This window comes from Podarcis pityusensis (assembly GCF_964106645.2).
Source record: "Podarcis pityusensis genome assembly, chromosome: 10".
In the NCBI taxonomy this organism is placed as follows: Eukaryota; Metazoa; Chordata; class Lepidosauria; order Squamata; family Lacertidae; genus Podarcis; species Podarcis pityusensis.
In genome coordinates this window covers 30,942,000-30,961,182 of record NC_138035.1, presented here as the reverse complement: position 1 = coordinate 30,961,182, position 19,183 = coordinate 30,942,000, and the positions used below count along the sequence as shown (strand labels likewise).

General features: G+C 45.6%; 1 protein-coding gene across 4 annotated transcripts in view; it reads left to right on the top strand.

Annotated features, from left to right (window-relative positions):
• Nucleotides 1–7,662, top strand: part of PDGFB (platelet derived growth factor subunit B) — a 45,725-nt gene extending 38,063 nt beyond the window's left edge. For 2 of the 4 annotated variants that reach the window (XM_080971410.1, XM_080971407.1), the window contains exons 5-7: nucleotides 2,170–2,305; nucleotides 2,447–2,618; nucleotides 4,481–7,662. In XM_080971410.1, the coding sequence (XP_080827536.1) occupies nucleotides 2,170–2,305; nucleotides 2,447–2,586 (276 nt within the window). In that variant the 3' untranslated portion in view covers nucleotides 2,587–2,618; nucleotides 4,481–7,662. The remainder of the gene's footprint in view (nucleotides 1–2,169; nucleotides 2,306–2,446; nucleotides 2,619–4,480) is intronic. The other 2 variants (XM_080971409.1, XM_080971408.1) reach the window with 2 other exon arrangements.
• Nucleotides 7,663–19,183: the final 11,521 nt, after the last annotated feature.

Genomic DNA, 19,183 nt, shown 5'->3' with positions numbered 1-19,183 from the left:
GCGGCCTTTATATCAAGGCAGAAGTGTAGATTTTAAGGCTGCCACCTTAGAGCACACTTACTAGGGAGAAGGTACCATTTGACACAATGGAACTTACTTTGTGAGTTAGTAAGTGGAACTTACCTACCAAGTAAGCAGTACACGTAGAATTGCAGTGCATGCCTTTGTTTTTAATCATTTGATACACGTGAGGGGGAATGACTTAATAGGACTGTTGAAAAAAACCTTAAAACTCACAGCTAAGGGTAGCACTGGGACACGGGTGGCACTGTTGGTTAAACCACAGAGCCTAGGACTTGCCAATCAGAAGGTCAGCGGTTCGAATCCCTGCAATGGGGTGAGCTCCCGTTGCTCGGTCCCTGCTCCTGCACACCTAGCAGTTCAAAAGCACGTCAAAGTGCAAGTAGATAAATAGGTACCGCTCTGGTTGGAAGGTAAACAGTGTTTCCGTGCGCTGCTCTGGTTCGCCAAAAGCGGCTTAGTCATGCTGGCCACATGACCCGGAATCTGTACGCCGGCTCCCTCGGCCAGTAAAGCGAGACGAGCGCCGCAACCCCAGAGTCGGTCACGACTGGACCTAATGGTCAGGGGTCCCTTTACCTTTACCCTTTAAGGGTAGTACCGGGAGATCTGAAGATGCTGACCTGTTCTTCTTTACCATGCCAGTGCACTTGCTCTTCCAGCAAATACTCCATTAAGCCAGCAGCTCCTCCTCATTCTCTTGTCTGGATGTGCTGTAAGCGGATACCTGCCAGCTGACCTCTCATTCTGATCCAGCTAAATATCCAGCCAATAAGTGATCTCTGCACTTCCTCCCAGACAAATGACTTTAAAAATCATTTAAAAATACAATGCAGATTACCTTGGTTGACCTATGCATGAGGGAGGATTCCAGGGGTCTTCCATAGTAAGAAGGCATGGGGGTGGGAAGATATTACACCATACATTTGCCAGGAAATTCCTTTCTCTAGAAAGTCACACTGAACAGAGAGAATGAAATGGGGCCGCGGGGAGGGAGAAGAAAGCAGCAGAGGGAGTTGTTTTCGTGGAAAAAAAAAGCAGTCAAGAGGTCAAAGGGCAGCCAAGAAAATGTGACCTGGAAATGCTTCCTCTGAAAATAGAGGTGCCTGCACTGTTTGGTTGGAAATGTTTGTCTAGCCAGAAGCATGTGTCCTGACGTGTGCAGAGTGGTGCATTAAGAGAAAAAATGGCCGTGGTGAAGCCTTCAGGCAGGAAACAGCTCTATGCTCAGTGGTAACTTCCAGTTGCCTTCAGCAGAGTTACCATCTCTTCCAGATGTAAGCAGCAGTTATTACTTGGACTCCCTGGTCCTATAATCAGTTGTGGCACATGAATTGAGTGCCACCAGTGCTTGGGTGTTTTTTAGGGGGCACTCAAGGGCATGCAGTACCGGCACCTCTTTTGTTGTTGTTGTTAAGAAGTTTGGCACTTACTTTAACAACTTCATGGTGAGTACCGGCACCTATTTTTCTAGAAAAAAAAGTACGAGTACCACCACTGTGCCACCTTCCTGTCTGCAGTGGTGCTGCCATGCACCAGGACTGTGATGAAGCGCTGCAGAGGGGCAGCGAGGGCAGGGAAGTATCCTGTTGCCGGCTGCAGGTGTAAATGCCGCTGCACTTGTGCACACTGCTGTTGCCCTGCCCCATTCTGCTCCTAGCAAGCAGCAGCAATGCTACAGCTATCTGGAGTGACATGGACCTATTCGCTGTGCAGATATCATTTTGCAACGCACCTGCTCTGCACTTGTGAAACACAATGTGGCAGGTGGGCAGGCACAGATGGATGGATGGCCGTTGTTTCAAAGAGGTTGGGCTGAATGCACTCTCCGTCTCTTCCATTCCTGTGGACCCAACTTATCCCAATTATAGGATCCGACATGGCAAGCTTGACAATTCCTAGATCATGGTGCATCTCACAATGCACTTTCATGATTACTGGGTTGGTTTCAGAAAAATGATCCTGAAGGCCCAAGAAAGTGATTTTGGTACTTATTAAGAACTTTGCCGTATCCGTATTTCACATAAGCTGCAAAGGGCTTCAAAATGTATATAAATATATAACATCAATGGTGCTGGTTGATCTGAAGTTAATATTTTATATATACACACATGACAGATTTGTGTTGTTTTTAATCTCTTCCAATAGGTAAATAAGATTGAAATTGTCCGAAAGAAACCAGTCTTTAATAAAGCCATTGTGGCCTTGGAAGACCACCTGGAATGTCGATGTGAAGCAGTATCACCCAGAGTGTTCAGCCGGCCAAACTCACGAGAGCATAGAGGTGAGCATTGCAGAGGGTTGGATGGGTGGGGAAGAGTCAGAAGTAACGTCAGGGAAGGCGTTTGGGAAGAGAAGAATTTGATTAGCAATCTCCATGAGCTGCTGCCTGCCAGTGTGTATTTCATGCGCCTTCCTTTCCTAGCAGGTGGGCCGCCACTGAGCACTCGGGCTTCTCTTCCAGCAAGGGCACGAGCGCACCGGTTGCCACCACAAAAGAGGAAGCATCGGAAGTTCAAGCATGTGCACGATAAGAAGGCCCTGAAAGAAATCTTCCCAGCATAGAAGATGCCGGCGGGCAAAAGTGCAAATGTCAGGTAACTGCGACAAACACAGGTGCCATGTTGTGAATGCACAGGAACCTCTATCGCAAGAACACCACTTGTGCTTTTGTACAGGCAATCGGCTGGAAGCAGAATTAAAATGACAGTTTCACACAGAAATTAGTTGTGCTCTGTCACAAGGGGAGGCCGTGGCACAGCAACAGAGCGCATCTTTGTAGGCCAAAGATCCTGAAGAGCCAATAGACAGTGTTGACAACTGAGTCAATGGTCTGACTTAGTATAAGGCAACTTCCTGTGTGTCCCGTAGCAAAGCTCCTTCTACAATGTTTACTCATGAGGAAGCCTACTTCAGCTAATGTACCCATTGGAAGTTTCCTCCTTGCAGCTTCCATGCCTGTCGCTGCTTACTCACCCACCCACTTTGCTGCGTAAGTTTCAATCAGGCGCACAGTGTGGTAGTCTCAGTGTGAGACTATCCAGCAGGCAGCATGTTTACCAATGGAAGGTGCCCAAGTAGCTTTGCAAATCTGCCTCTTACAACAAACGTTGTCAAGCAGTTGGAGACGGTTGGGCTCATCAATCCCATGTAGCTCAGAATCATTAAAAACGTTGTTCCATTGTGAGTCACATGGAAATCAAACTTAATTTGCCATTCATGTTAGGAAGCCAAAGAATGAGAGGAAGAGACAAGGAATAAATATTTCCTCCACTGGGATTTGTCTTATCAAGGAGCACTGTGACTGTGCACAGCTTTGATTAGGCTTAGTGGTCTGTCACCTGTCCAGGAAGGAAGGCGTAATAGGTGTAGCAGACGCATAGTTCTGCTGATTGGGAAGACCTAATCAAAGGCAAGGAACAAACAGACTGGTCTGTCAGGCTGGCAGCTTGCTTCTTGAGATGGGATAGACCACTTCCTGAATCGGCTGCCCTCCAGATGTTTCCATTGGCCATGCCGACTGAGACTGATGAGAGAGTTGTTGTGCAAATTATCTGGAGGACACCAGGTTGAGAAAGACTGAATAGAAAAATGGCTTTAAGTGTAGCAAAAATGGCTTTTCCGAGATTAAATAGAGCGTAATAAGAGCATGCCCATTTGTGCCTAGAACAGTCTCCCTAGGGAGGTTGTGGACTCTCTTTCCTTGGAGGTTTTTAAGCAGAGGTTGGATGGCCATCTGTCATGGATGCTTTAACTGAGGTTCCTGCATTGCAGGGGGTTGGACTAGATGGCCCTTGGGTCCATTCCAGCTCTACAGTTATATGATTCTATGGCACTCCATCCACCGCCCCTAGCTACTCTTCCTACCACCACACTGTTTCCCCCCACAAAGAGCAAAAAAACCCAATTCTAGAGAAACCAAAACTTTAGATTGAGATTAAAGTAAGCAAACTGGATGATAAGTACATTTGTACAGTGGTGCCCCGCAAGACGAATGCCTCGCAAGACGGAAAACCCGCTAGACGAAAGGGTTTTCTGTTTTTGAGTTGCTTCGCAGGACGAATTTCCCTATGGGCTTGCTTCGCAAGACGAAAATGTCTTGCGAGTCTTGAGATTTTTTTCCGCTCCCCCCCCTTTTTCTACGCCGCTAAGCCGCTAATAGCCTTTTAGCAGCTAAGCCGCTAAGCCGCTAAGCCTTTAATAGCCGCTAAACCGCTAATAGCGCTAATCCGCTAAGCCGCTAATAGGGTTGCTTCGCAAGACGAAAAAACCGCTAGACGAAGACACTCGCGGAACGGATTAATTTCGTCTTGCGAGGCACCACTGTATAGAGTAGCAGCCTGTCAGCTATTAATCTTCTTGTAGGCAGGGCATAGCACATCATCATAAAGAATAACTAGGATGAACTGAGCACATGATGGACTCTTAAACCTACTTTTTCTGGTTGCTTTTCTTCCAGGTTTATTATTTAATATATTTGCTGTATTGCCCCCATGGGGTCCTCAGAGTTTCTCTCCGTCCATCCGTCTCAATGCTACTTTTGGACGGCCAATGGTGCTTCCTGATCCCTTGCTCGCTGGACGTTCTCCCACCAAAGTTTACCCTTCGACTTCTCACCTAATTGCATTTCAGCATTGTCCCAAAAGGAAGAAACTGGGGTGGGAAATAAACAGAAGAAAGAAAACACAGCCATTTGGATGGACAATATACTGCCTGCTGGAGCAAACGCACTGGAAACGGGCAAAGACTTGTGGCCCCGATCTCCTTTTGAAGGAGGAGGCTTGATTTCCCCACCACCACCCTCTTTCTTCCTCCTTGCTCCCACCCAGACTGTTAGCTGGGCTCAGGCAGCTTACAGCGCAACAGATGCAAGTCAAGGCAGTCAGAGTGGCAACCAGTGACAGCAAATGCACTAAGGACTTCTATCGTGATGTCTGACTAGATATCTTTAATGTGTGTGTGTATGTGTGTGTATATATATATAAATATATATATGTTTTATTTTTTAAAACCACTAAAACATGCCATGCTCTGGGAATGGAAACATGAAAGCAAAATTCATTTGTCCAACGACGCTTTCTGCTGCCAGCTGGGGGTGGGGACAGTGAACAGGAATGGAGCAGCTGTACTATAGGGAACTGCTGGTCCTCCCCACACCCATCCAGGGAGCTGCTTGGGTTAAAGAGGCCTTCTTTGCACATGATTATGGAGGGCTTGACTTATCCTGTTGCTACTCTCCTATTGCAGCTGGAATTTGAAATCTCCCCCCCTTTTTTTTAATGACTCGCTATGAGGTTTTCTTAATGGCTTTGCATTCAGTAAAGTGAGGATTACCACCACTGGATAAACTGGAGCCCCAACCCAACCTGCAGTCCCCATTTCAGAGGCTTTATATTTTAATGGGACGGGGTGGGTAGGTTAATCATAATAACCGTATTAGAGCATGTTCTTCGAATGACAATCAATGCCACCTCTGTTTAAGCGATCTCAAGTAGCAGTGTAGACCGAGAAAGAGACCTTTGCTTGGTATTTTGGAGAGCTGCTGCTCATCAGGGGTCAAACAGCAACGGGTTGCGCAGATCATTGGTATGACTCTGTGATGACCACCAGCCCAGCCCATATCACAGGTCCCTTGTGGGCGACTTTATTTCCAAGGCAGTGTTATTACCATCCCTCCTATGATACAGCAACGAATATGCAGATGCTAACTCGTCTTAATAACCTCAGGTGAACATCATCTGATCGGATGAAAATGGAGCTGTGCCAAGCCTTGCAACAGCCATAAAAGATCGCACGATGCATTGCGTAGTCGCGCCTGTGTGCCAAGTGGTGCTTTGCACCTCATCCTCTGTTTCCAGTGCTGTTCAACCAGAGTCCCTGGACAAGGAGCCAGTCAGTAGCATCCGATGTATGTGGGGGAGGCAAAGAAGCTGAGCAGAGATAACTGGCCCTCTTTAACCACTGGCTATTTTTAATCTTCTCTGTTTTTCTCAGCTGTCCTATATTTTGTCTCTTCAAAGCCGGGAACGGTTATCTCTTTAAAGGTTCACAAGCCATTCCAGATCACCAAAGAATAATAACCTCTGAAGGTTTTGTGTGTGTGAGAAAGAGTGGCCTATCTTCAGGAACGATTGCAGGGGCCTGTGGGGAGTTAAAATAAGAAGGAAAGACGTTCACTTTTCCCGAGTCAGAGAAAGGATCACTCACCTGTTTATCTTTAAAGTGTTGGAGGAAAGAGTAAAGAAGGATTGCACAGACAAGACTTCATAACTTCTACTTTCCACCTACCTCTCTGTATTCTCTTGCAAAAGAAGGGCAAAAAAACACATAATGGGTGGGGAAATGGGTAGAGCTGCCTTTGCCAACCTGGTGCCCTCCAGATGTTTTGGACTACAACTCCCACCAGCCCCATCTGGAGGGCATCAGGTTGGCAAAGGCTGGGATAGAGTGTGAATAAAATTTTGCAAGGTAAGTCCCTCCTTCTCCCCTGCTCTCTGCCTCTGCCATTTCTCTGCTCTTTGTGCTGGATTAAGCCCAGCAAAAGGCACCTTGGATAGACCTTAATGCTTGGAAAGATTTCCTGCCATGTCTCAGGTAGACCAGATGAAGAGTTGAAGCATGGCAGTCACATGCATTTGTTAGAAAGAGACAGACACATCACACAACGCTACCTAAAAGATGTATCTGTGCAAATGTTTGGCACAAGGAAAGAGAAGGAATAACCTGCCCCTGGAGTCACTTTTATAGGAAGCATGTGAAACGCAACATTTGCCTGATGACCAGGTTGGATTGAAAATCCAGGTTTTCCTCCTTTTCCTGCAAGGCTGGCTTAAGCTGTTTTGCTCCATTCATTTGTATGGAACAAGAGGAAAAGGCTACAAACCGGGAGACTGGTAGGAAGGTAGGCACACTGACTGCAAACTCGTGGGACAAACTGGGTCTGGTATTGCCCCCATACCTCAGATCCTGTTATCCAAAGGGTCCAAGGGGGTGGGGGACTGTTTCCCCCTTGAATTGCATTTGTATGGAGTACTTGGATTCAGGTGCTAGAGGCAGGTTCCTGTACTGCCTAATGTTGGAATGGGAAACACTCCAGTTCCCACCAGTTCTGCCAACATGGCCAATGGTTAGGGAACATAGGAGTTGTAGGACAAAACCATCTGGAGGGCCATGGGTTTTCCCCTCCCTGATCTGCTGTATTGGGTAGGTCCACTTTTCTCCTTGCAAACCAAGAGTATGGGCCGATCAAACCTTGCAAAACGATCAGTTGGCACTATGGTCAGCCACTACTGGCGAATAAAAGAAGTAAGCTTACAGCAACGGCTGTGGTCTCTCAATCTAGTTTCATGGAGGAGGCCAGTAGCAGGAATTTTTTAAAAAATTTTTTAAGGCTGATGGAAACAACAGAGATTTCCTGCCTGTCTACCCGCCTTACACCCAAAGCTTGCTCTCTGACATTAAAGAACACTTCTTGCTATTCAATCTTACTTCTCGTTGTCTTTAAAAGACCATTTGTTTTCCTGCATCTTTTTCATTTGTAAGGAGGGCAAGGTCTCTCTCTCCACACCCATTTTATGTAAAAATTAATTTATACTCAGTACTGTATTTAAAGTTGTTTTAAAAAAACCTTAAATTCAAAAATTCTGCGGTTTTGTGTCTCTTGTTTTAAAGCAGCTAAAAGCAGGGTGGCGGGATTTTGACAGGGGTGGGGAGAGGAGTTTCCAAAAGGCCGACTCTACAACCTGGAAGAAAGAAACACTTTTTAGAGGTCATAAATCCAGACGTAATAAATTTGCCTGTATTTATTCTCACCCATTCCCCCAAAGTAATCACATGTTCAAAATGCAGGGATTGCCCAACAACATTCCGAGAGCAGAAATGCCAGATAATATTGTACCAGACAGATATGGTTAGTGATCTCATGTAAGACATGGTTATGGCTAGTAATGTTATATAAAACTCAAATTCTAGACGCATTATGAGAACTTAAGCATTGCCCTATTTAAAACAGGTACATCGCACAGCTGAATGTAGACAAGCTTTGCTCAGACAAGATGAGTCACTCCGCTTGTAACTGGGATGACTCACTGTTTGCTGTGTGCCCCAAAGGTTTCATGAGCAAAGGCAACAACATCCTATCGTGGTGGGTGGAATGGCAATTTGCTCTTGAGTGTTCAGGGCCTGGCATCTTGTTAAAAGTGGTACAGCCCAGCGGGCAGCGTCTCAGCCTTGTTATTAGTAGGCAGGAAAGGTAAATCTCAAACTCTGTTGTTAAACGCACACTCTCAGTGCCACGTCCATAAAACGGAAGTAATAACAATGATCTTCCTACTTTGTAAGGACTACATAGTGTTAATAGTGGTTTCGAAGCATGTAGACGCTCAGTTCACAACAAGCCAAACCATGGCTAAGTGTGAGTAGTGTGTGGGTACTCACAATAAAGATCACAGCCACTTATCTTCGCTCCCCTGTGCTTGTCCTATTGCCACCCTACCCAGAGCTAGACTATGGTTGAGTTTCATGTTACATCCATACCTGGGCTCATGAATGGTCTCCCCCAGACAAACCAAAAGAAGTAAGCCAAGAACAAACCATTGCTGCAGCATGTGGTTTGTTCTTGCCTAACCGCTTGTGGTTTGTTTGAAGCAGATAAACCTAATGCTAAGGCAAACCATTACTTAGTTCCAAATAGCGCAGTGGCAGGATGACTGGGGAGAAGTGAAGTGGCCACAATATTTTCTGTGAGTACCCTAAAGCTTGCACATTCACACTTAGCCATGGTTTGGTTTGGAGTTACCCATGAACTGGACCTTTATGTGCTTTGCAGTCACTGTTAAAATTGCAGTGTCTCTAGGTAGTAGGATCATTGTTCTGTTTTATGGATGTGGCACTGAGATTGTGCTTACTGTAGGCAGCAAACTGCTTTATTACCCAAGGTATTTACCCTAACATAAATTGAGATCATACATTTATAGTTTTTCAAACAGTCCTGTAGTCTTTTAGTTTTTGCTGTAATAGACTAATGCGGCTCCCTCTCAGGGAATGTATAGTCTTCGTTACTCCAGAGTAAAATATCCTCACTTTGTACCAACCACTGCTCACAAGGATGATGAGAGCCAGCAAACCATGGTTATTCCTAGGCTTACTGCAATCTAGACCAGTGGCTCTGCAAACCTTTTGTCTATAAATAACTTCGGTGGAGGAAGGTGAAATCCTCAGAACTGCAATTCACAGTCCCGGGAACAAGGCGAAAGCTGCTGATTAAGACTTAAATCACAGGTGGGCAGACTTCTCAGGTCCAATTCAATTTCTTTATTAGAACCTCAAGACCCAACAAACCAGAGGCAGATGCAAATGGCCAATTACAGATATGGAATGGAAAAGAACAACATGCCTCTGAGCACAATCATAAAGCATAAGAAGAGCCTGCTGGATCAGGCCAGTGGCCCATATGGTTCAAGCATCCAGTGCTCATAGTGGCCAAACATGCCTGTGGGAAGCTCAATCGGTAAAGCATCTCAGCTGTGGCTTCAAGCCCCACGCTGGGCAAAAGATTCCTGTATTGAAGGGGGTTGGACTAGATGACTCTTATGGTCCCCTCCAACTCTATAATTCTATGATCATGAGTGCAACAGGACTCTCCTCTCTTACAATTTCTAGCAACTGTTATTCAGAAACACACTGCCTTCAACAGCAGAGGTAGAAAGAACATAACCATCAAGGTTAGTCTGAGCCTAGGAATATGTTTTCAGTTGTAGAAGTGAACTGAGTCTCACAGAAGTCCACACCTGGTTAGTTTTCTTCATTTCAACAGCCTAATATATGTGAGGAAAGCCATGTTGTTGTTATTAAACAAGTGGGAGTTGGAAACCCTTCCTAATCTAATGCAAATCACCCAAAAGACTTGCCAGTAAATCCCAATTTGCCCTCTTTCCAACCTTGACTTAAGTGATTGTGACTTAAATGACAACTGTATGCTATGGAACACTTGCACATTGCAAAGGATTCTGGGTCATCCTCTGGGGATCAAATTCCATTCACCAGGGCACTGCCGCTAGGAGCTTCACTACAAGCCTTCACAAACTGTGTCTGCCCTAAAACACACCAACTGTGTGTCAAAGAGGAACACCAGTCACTGATGTGCATGTTGTATTTTAGGGAAATCTGTCTCCTGTCCCTAAACATTTAATCTAGGAACCCCTGATAAATTTGCAAGGAACCACAAGATTACCTGGAACGCACTGTGAACAAGTCATGGGGATTTCTCAGTCTAATCAAAATGTCACTGCTGGCAAATTCTTTCTCATCTCAGATCTCAGTCTAGCATTCCCAGAGGACAACTTTTTCATCTTGCCCTTAATTTTAATGCACTTCGTACTGTTCCAAAAATTCCTCTCCCCCTTCAAAGCGTCCTCTTTCCTCTTTACACCCTTCAAAGCTTTGCAAAAGCGAACGTATTCCTCCCTTAGTCATTGTCTAGACAGCTGCAGCTCAGAGTTCAGAAGGGCACATTGTTTTCCTTCCTATGAGTAAGGGAAGTGGTTGCACACACTGGCACCTGCATGCCAGCCAATGCCACAATGCAGTTAGGACATGGATGGGTATAAACAATGTCTTCTGCAACTTGCCTATTTAACCAGTAGTTGCCGGAATCTCCTTTTCTCCCTATAAAAGGACTAACTATCCATTTATTGTAATGCAATTTAAATAATTTCTATACCCCTTTGCATTTCCAATAAGCAAAGAGAAGATTACAGAATATTAAACTAAAACTTTACAAATAAGAATCTGAGACAATAATGAACCACGTCTAAGGCAGCATAATTAACAGGAAAACCAAATGTACTCTTAAACATTAAAAAAGAGAAAACAGTGCAAATAAAAATCAGATATAGAAATGCAATAAAAATTCCACATAGAAACATTATTAATGACGAAATAAATGTAAGTTGCACCCAGGGGTTTTTTTCCCCAGCTGGAACTCACCAGAACTCAGTTCTGGCATCTCTCAGGTGGGCGCCATTCTAAGAGAACGAGGGAGGTGTTCACAGTGAGTTCTGGCACCTCCTTTTCTAGAAAAATAGCACTGGTTGCACTCACAGTTCCCCTGCCAATCCCTGGTAACATTAAGTATAATTTACAAGTAGTTCATTCACCTGCCACCATCTAGGGAATGTTTGGCTCTTCAAATGCTGCTGGGGCTGATGGGAACTGTGGTTCAGAAACATTTTGAGGGCCAAAGGTTTCCCACACCTGGCCAAATACCAAGAGCTGCTGTGGGATCTGTTGTGTATTTTTCTTTCTTTCTTTTTAAAAGATGTGTATACCCATCGAACTAAAAATGAAGTTAAATTAAAAACAACAACAACTATGTAACTCTGTGCATCTACCAGCAATTTGAATGCCCAGCAAGAGAGTTCTAGGAAATGGTGAATGGGTGGCATAGATCATTGCCTAAATCCACATTTTGTAAAACAATCTTGCATGTCGAGGTCCCCAAGGCACCCCCCAAATAAAACACAATTGACACATGGTTTTTGTTTAAGGTTTTTTGGCACAATTTTGGCTACAATTTTATTAAAATACAAGAAATGTGTGGTTGCTTAGGCATTGGTTGCGACTATCTGACCCCGCACGGGGACAGACTGACATTTGCATGCCCGCGAAGTCAGGAAGGGAAAACATTTTGGGGAGAGAGACAGAGCTGGGTACCATGCCCTCACCTCTTCCCAAATGCTCCCAGGGGCTCTTGCATGGCCATAGCCCCTTGACAGGGGTTCGGACAAAAGCATGGCGAGCCCCTGGATTCCTTTAACAGAATACCCTTGCAGCAGCAGCATTTGGAGGGGCAGGCACAGCCAGTCCATACCCCTCCACCAACCAATTCATAAAACCAATGCCTAACCGCAACCTTACAAGTTGTGACGATTTGCTACGCAGTAGGCAAAATCCAAATGGCACCAGCCAATCAGCCAAATGGACAAAATTCCTACCGGGCTCCTGCCCCAAAAGCAGACGACCCCATGACAGGCATAGCAATGTCAAGCGAACAACCCTGAAATTAGGGAGGGTAGGTGGGTGATCCGATGCACGCAGCAAAAAGAAGAAGCTCAACGCTGCACACAGGACATTTAAAGGCTATGGATGTCAATCACAAAATGGCAACATGTAAGTCTCCCCAGCAACAAGAAGAACGCAATTATAATGGTGGCCAACCTCTTTTCCCCCTCTTTTCAGTGGGGTGTCTTGTTAGCCCCCACTGCAACACGTGCTCTCCATGAAGGAGAACACACTTTGTCATAAACAATTGTTAAAGGCGAGTGTGCTATTCTTGCGCAATGTCCTGTCTTCCATAGAACATGTCTCCTAGCTGCCATGAGTCCTGTGGAGATGTCATGGGAGGGACGGACAGATCCAGAGGAGGAATGGGAGGATCTTGGGTCGTTGGAGCTGGACAGCCCTGCGGTGTGTGAGAGCTTTGCCTGCCCATGTGGCCTCCCAACAGATCACGGCTGATGGAATGAAATCCTCAAAAACAACAAAACCAGGTTCCCTGCCTTAGGCAACCATTATCTTCATCGGGCATATTTTAGAGGGTTGTTGTAAAGATTATTGGGGAGGGAGGGGTGACTGTTAGAAGCACTTTGAGCATGTGGAAGAAGCACAAATACACACACCTGCCTTGTTATTCTTATTACAGTTTAATTCCAGCTAGCTAGCAAGGGAATACCCAGGGCTGGGTTTTCCATTCTGCAAAGTCTACCAATATTTTGTTTTCCCAATCAGTCATATCAACAGTCTCTGTGGCAGAGAGAACACTGATGAAATATGTCAGTAGCCTTTGGAGCTAATGGGATCATCAGGCCACAATCGCTGCTATTTTTGCTTCTGCCCTTCATATCAAAGGAATTTAATATCCTGACCTTTCATGCATTCCTGGTAGGGAGGAGCCCAGTTGCTAAAGTCACCCTTGGCAAAATAACCCACAGAACACCAGGAATAACTGTTTAAAATCATAATGAATATACACCTGAATGAAGTACTTTGTCAGTGAGCTTGCAATATTGTCTGGAGCTGCACTGCCATGGTCTCCTTAACCATCCTGTCTTTGAGAGTCTCTCAGAAGCAAATAGGTGAAGGCAATGGACTTTACCAATGCTAATGGCCCACCACTGTCTTATTTGCAACCAGGAAAATAACCCAAACTCACTGCGGAGCAAAGCATAATGTATCTCTTTGGGTGACCAGATGCAATGGAGGAGAGAGCTCAGGTGCCTGAACAGTTGGGTAGGAGATTTTGGAATTTCAGCACATGCAGAATTTCTCACCTCTGCAGCACTAGGGTGGCTGCCGCCCCTCTTGCTAGGCAGAGTGAGGCAGTCCACTCTGGTGAAGAACGCTGGGAGTAGCAGTGAGTTGTTGGAGGACAGAGCTCTGTGTGCCACATGGCCTGCCATGCCCTGTGACCCAAAGCTAGTCTGCTGCCCTAAAATGCAGAGAAGAACACAATCTCATTGCCCGTGTTGAAGAAATATTCAGCTCCCAGGTCGGCTGGCTTTTGTACATGGAACAAGGGCACCATCTGTTTCTTCTGCTGTGGCTACTTTATGTGGTGTTAATTTATATTTCACGTTTTAATTTGTGGTCATCTTTTACTTCATAAGCCACTTTTGAAGGTCTTCGGGTGGGAAAGAGGCCTACACACACACACACACACACACACACACACACACACACACACCCTTTATTATTCTGTTATTATTCTTCTGTTTATTAGATTTATATACCGCTCTTCATCAAAAGATCTCAGGGCGGTTCACAATATAAAAATACTATCCATATCCATATCTATATCTATCTATCTATCTGGAATCAAACAACCCTTCAACGTAGGGCAATTCAACGTAGATCAATTCAAGGCAGAGGTGAGATTTGAACAAGGGCTCTGGGGCTCATAGCTCAGCTGCTATGCTACCCTAGATGTGTTAAAGTAGTTTGCCAGCTGTTTGGCAATAAAGTACAGGCCAGCTGCCGGAGCTTTACTTTTCACTGAGTGAGTGGGTTTCACCCCACTCCACATTCTAGTCTAGAGGATGGATTAGTTTCTACCCTGAAATGTGAAGTCTGAAGATCACTGATGACCATAGACAGTCCTTTAAAAGAAGGGAAACGTTGAGGCCATAAGCTATGTCCACTTAGTCATGGGAAGATTAGGGGCAGTGCTCAAGAAAGCAATCAAATTTGCCTGTGGGTTGTGTGAGGATAAGGAGCGAACAGCTGCAAATATGTCCTTGTTTTTTAAATCGCGTCTTGGGGCCAAGCGAGCTGAGAGAGCAGCAGAGCTCTGTGCTAGGAATGGATAGGGACACCCCCTGGACCACTGCAAAACAGGGGCTGGGGTGGGAGGGGGGACATTTAAAGCATCACATGCACAGTTGGGGGAAAGGGAGCTAAACTGTTCCCCCTCACCTGTGCTTCCTCTCCCCATCACTCCCCCCCCCCACTATTATAAAGCAGCAGTTCCGAAACCTCTTTCTCCATGGGCCACTTGAAAATTGTGGAGGTTCCTAGCAGACTGCTTAATGACTTTCCTGCCCATTGGAGCCACTGTAATCTGCTGTGCTTGATGCCAGATTTTTTAAAATTTGTATTTATATTGCTTCTTTTATTTTTTCTATTGCATTCCACAGAATTCAAATTAGGATACAGTAAAATAAAATAGAGGAACTAAAAGAAGCAACTAAAAATACAATCTGAATATTTAGTGTGGGCATACCACAGACTACCCAAATGAATCTCATGGAGTGCTGGGGGTCTGCGGACCACAGCGTGGGAACCCTGGGTTTAGTGGTCAGAGAACATCAGACAAGGACCAGGGAGTTCAAAATCCAGGTCTCCAAGCTCTCACAAGCGTGGTTTGTGTGCAGAGCTGACCAGTCTAGAAGCAGTTCAACAGCAGGGACTCAAGTATGACTTCCTGGCTGGCAGGACAGTGTGTCCCTTTAATTCTGCCACCAAAGGCAGCTGCCTACTCTACCTGTACAGTTCAGGTGGACCTGGGCACTGGCAATGCATAGCCGATATATAGCATCTAGCCATGCATGTGCTGCCGCCAACATTACAGGTGCTGCACATGAGCCCGAGGTGTGCAGGTGCGATCTGACCTGACCACCGCACTGATGCAGCTCCTTCTCCCACCTCTTCCTGTTGGCCTGAGAAGAGGAGGAGAGAGGGAAGGTGCAGAGGTGCAGGAGGAGCTGCAGTGGCGGCAGCAGAACAGCCCTTTCCATCTCCTAGCAAGGGTACTATTCTCCTCCCAAGGAATAGAGACAGGGTATGAGCCCCACATTGGGCAAAAGATTCCTGCATTGCTAGGGGCTAGACTAGAAGACCCTTGTGGTCCTTTTCAACTCTGAAGGTAAAGGGACCCCTGTTCATTAGGTCCAGTCATGAACAACTCTGGGGTTGTGGCGCTCATCTCACTTTACTGGCGGAGGGAGCCGGCGTTTGTCCACAGACAGTTTTTCCGGGTCACGTGGCCAGCATGACTAAGCCACTTCTGGCGAAACCAGAGCAGTGCACGGAAACACCATTTACCTTCCTGCAGGAGCGGTACCTATTTATCTACTTGTGCTTTGGTGCTTTCGAACTGCTAGGTTGGCAGGAGCAGGGACTGAGCAATGGGAGCTCACCCCGTTGCGGGGATTCGAACCGCCAACCTTCTGATCGGCAAGTCCTAGGCTCAGTGGTTTAGACCACAACACTACCCACGTCCCTACATGGCACTGTACAGTGATTTAATTCTGGGCGCTGAAGGTCCAAGACAAAGCTTATGCTGGGCTCTAGGTAACCTGGAGCAGGCCATATGTGGGTGTCTGGCAACCCTAGAGGGAGCAGCCTGCCCTCCTGTAAACATCCCGCTGGAAAAGAACTCAAGACAGTTAAACAAACAGTTTGGAAGCAATTAAACGCAGGTAGCTGGCAGCACAAAGGTTTATGGCTTTGACAGTCAGCTATTTAATTTCAAGTGCCTGCTGTGGTTTTGGGAAAGCTTGTCAGAACGAAAGGCAAACAGACTCAAGGCTTCTGGAGGTGAGTGGAAAGATGCAGACCTTCCTAGGGAAAATTCACCAGTCACTTTGAGCTGTTGCAAACCATGCCTGATATCCCGCCCAGCCTGCTAATTCCACCCTTGCAACTCCACCCTGACTGGCAGAAGCATCTGCAGCACCCAGTGCTGAAATTTGGACTATGCAGGAGTATTCCTAATCCATTTTTACAGCTGCAGCTGCATTTAAAAAAAAGACAATTCAGAATGACACTAATGTTTGACCAGGCTGCTCCCAAAAACTGGGATGTGGCCAATTTACCCTGGTAGCACCACAAGCAAACAAACACATGTGAAAAACCTTTCTGTAGATTCTTCCTCTGGCTTTGCCAAATCGCCTCCTTTAAGTCACGCCATTCTTCTGGGATTCCTTATGTAGAGACTTTTATGCATTTCTTTAGCATTATGTTTACTTGGTTTTTGGAAATAACAAATGCAATAAACAGAAACAGTCAGATTGAGAATAATGTCACACATAAATCTGCGTGAGTAGATTCCGTGCACTCTACGTCTCATGCAAAGGCTGAGGAACACTTTAGCTTGGGAAAGCATGCAAAAGTTTATAACCAGTTTAATTAAACAACAAAAATTATTCTCACAGTGCTATCTGTTGTGGATAGTGTGGCATGCGGATGGCTTTAAAAGAGGATAAAACAAATTCATGGAGGAGGATGATGATGATGATAATAATAATAATAATAATAATAATAATAAAAAAATTTATTTATACCCCGCCCTCCCCGGCCAGAGCCAGGCTCAGGGCGACTAACACCAGTAAAATTAAAATAAAAACATAATGGGGGGAAAAACAACAAAACAATTTAAAATACAGCTTAAAATGCAATTTAAAATGCAGCCTCATTTTAAAAATAGCCCATGGATCAAAACCGTAATGAGAGGGAAAACATAAGTGTCAAACTGAGTCCAAACCAAAGGCCAGGCGGAACAGCTCTATCTTGCAGGCCCTGCGGAAAGACGTCAAGTCCCGCAGGGCCCTTGTCTCTTGTGACAGAGCATTCCACCAAGTCGGGGCCAGTACTAAAAAGGCCCTGGCCCTAGTTGAGACCAATCTAACCACCTTGCAACTTGGGACCTCCAAAGTGTTATCAACGCTATCAATGGCTAGAAGACACAATGGTTAAGCTCTACCTCCGTGGTTGGAGGCAAGTAATGCTTGTGGATACCAGTTGTGGAAACTACAGAGAGAGAGCTCTAGTGCTTGGATCCTGCTTGTGGGCTTCCCATAGGCATCTGGTTGGCCACTGTGAGAACAGGATGCTGGACTAGATGGGCCACTGGCCTGATCCAGAAGGCTCTTCTTACATTCTCATTTAAGGCTGCAGTCCTATGCATACTCTTGGGAGTAAACGCCATTGAACTCAGCTGGACTGATGTAAAGCCATGGATTGGATGGGGACATTGGAGCCTAGCCTGTTCCTAATCAACACTTCTGGGCTTACAGCAGAAAAAACTAGTCCGCTTAGGGAAAGATGGCTGCGCATGCAAAAGGTCACAGCTTTCATTCCTTCCATCTCCAGGCAAAAAGACCAGGGGTGTACCTAGGGGTTGGCTAGGTTGGCCCCCACCAAAAGCGCAGGCCCAAGGGGGCGCAAAAACCACGCCTCTCCATTCTGGCTCAGAGTGGCTAGGAACCCGCCCGCCCATGTGGTCAGACAAACAGACTGATGTAGGAGGAGGAAGGGAGGTGGAGCAGAGCACATCCGGCCCCAAAGACCGTGGAGGAAGTCACTAGTGGAGCACAAACGGTGACAAAAAGCAGATTTTCTGAGCTTCTGGTCCATTGTCTCTCCTGACACTGATGCACAATGGAGCCTAGGTACACCTCTGAAAAAGACTCCTGTCTGAAACCCTGGAGAGCTGCTGCCATCAGTGAAGATGAGTGACCTTCAAACTTTTCCCCACCCAGGACCTACCTATAACCCATACATACGCACACACATACATATATATTGTTAGAAGCCACTCAGAGTGGCTGAGGCAGCCCAGTCAGATGGGTAGCATATACAGTCAAACCTCGGTTGTCGAACTTAATCTGTTCCGGAAGCCCGTTCGGCTTCCAAAATGTTCGACAACCAAGGCGCAACTTCTGATTGGTTGCAGGAGCTTCTTGCACTCAAGTGGAAGCCGCATTGGACATTCGGCTTCTGAAAAAACATTCAAAAACCAGAGCATTTATTTCCAGGTTTTTGGTGTTTGGGAGCCGAAACTTTCCAAAACAGAGGCGTTCGGGGACAGAGGACTGTAAATAATGAAATAATAAAAATAATTAGAAGACTTACTTCTTAAATTTTTAAGCATACTTAAATGGTGGCAGTGTTGCCATTCTGACTCATGTTAGGTCCATCTGCAACCCAATAGTAGTGAGTCGCAATCTACCATTTGAAGAGCAGCAGCGTAGACAGCACTGAACTAGTTGAACCATATAGCATAGCTTCCTATGTATTTATTTAAATGCTTTTGCGACATTCACAATGAACACTACTGTATATGTTTTCTTCTTTCTACACCTGGCTACTGTTCAGTTTCAAAAGGGCAAATCAAACTCTTACTTGGGCAATGCTATGTATAAAAAGCTTTTTACAACTTTGCACCTTCCAATTCAGCACCAGCCATCCTCAAGACATTGTGCTAAATGAATCCACACATCTTTCCATACATTAGATTAGACATGCTACTTTGGCCAGACAACATTCCATCCAATACTGTCAATACGATACAGTAGAGTAAATTCCATCCAGCGTAGTCCATCTGTTCAAACACTATATGGAATCCGGGGCCTGACCGAGAATGTGAATGCCTGAGAACCTCAGGGCTGTTTCTCATGTTACTTCAAGCTTCAAGACTTCTGATGCAGTGGACTCCAGTCCATAAAAGTTTATGCAATAATGTATCAGTTAATCTATCATGCAACAGACTTACACGGTTGGTATCCCTCTGGAATTTGCCATATTTGTTTATTTACAAGTATACAAGCAGTGTGCTTTGGGACCAAATAAACAACCACTAATGCTGCCTTGGATTTCAAAATTGAGT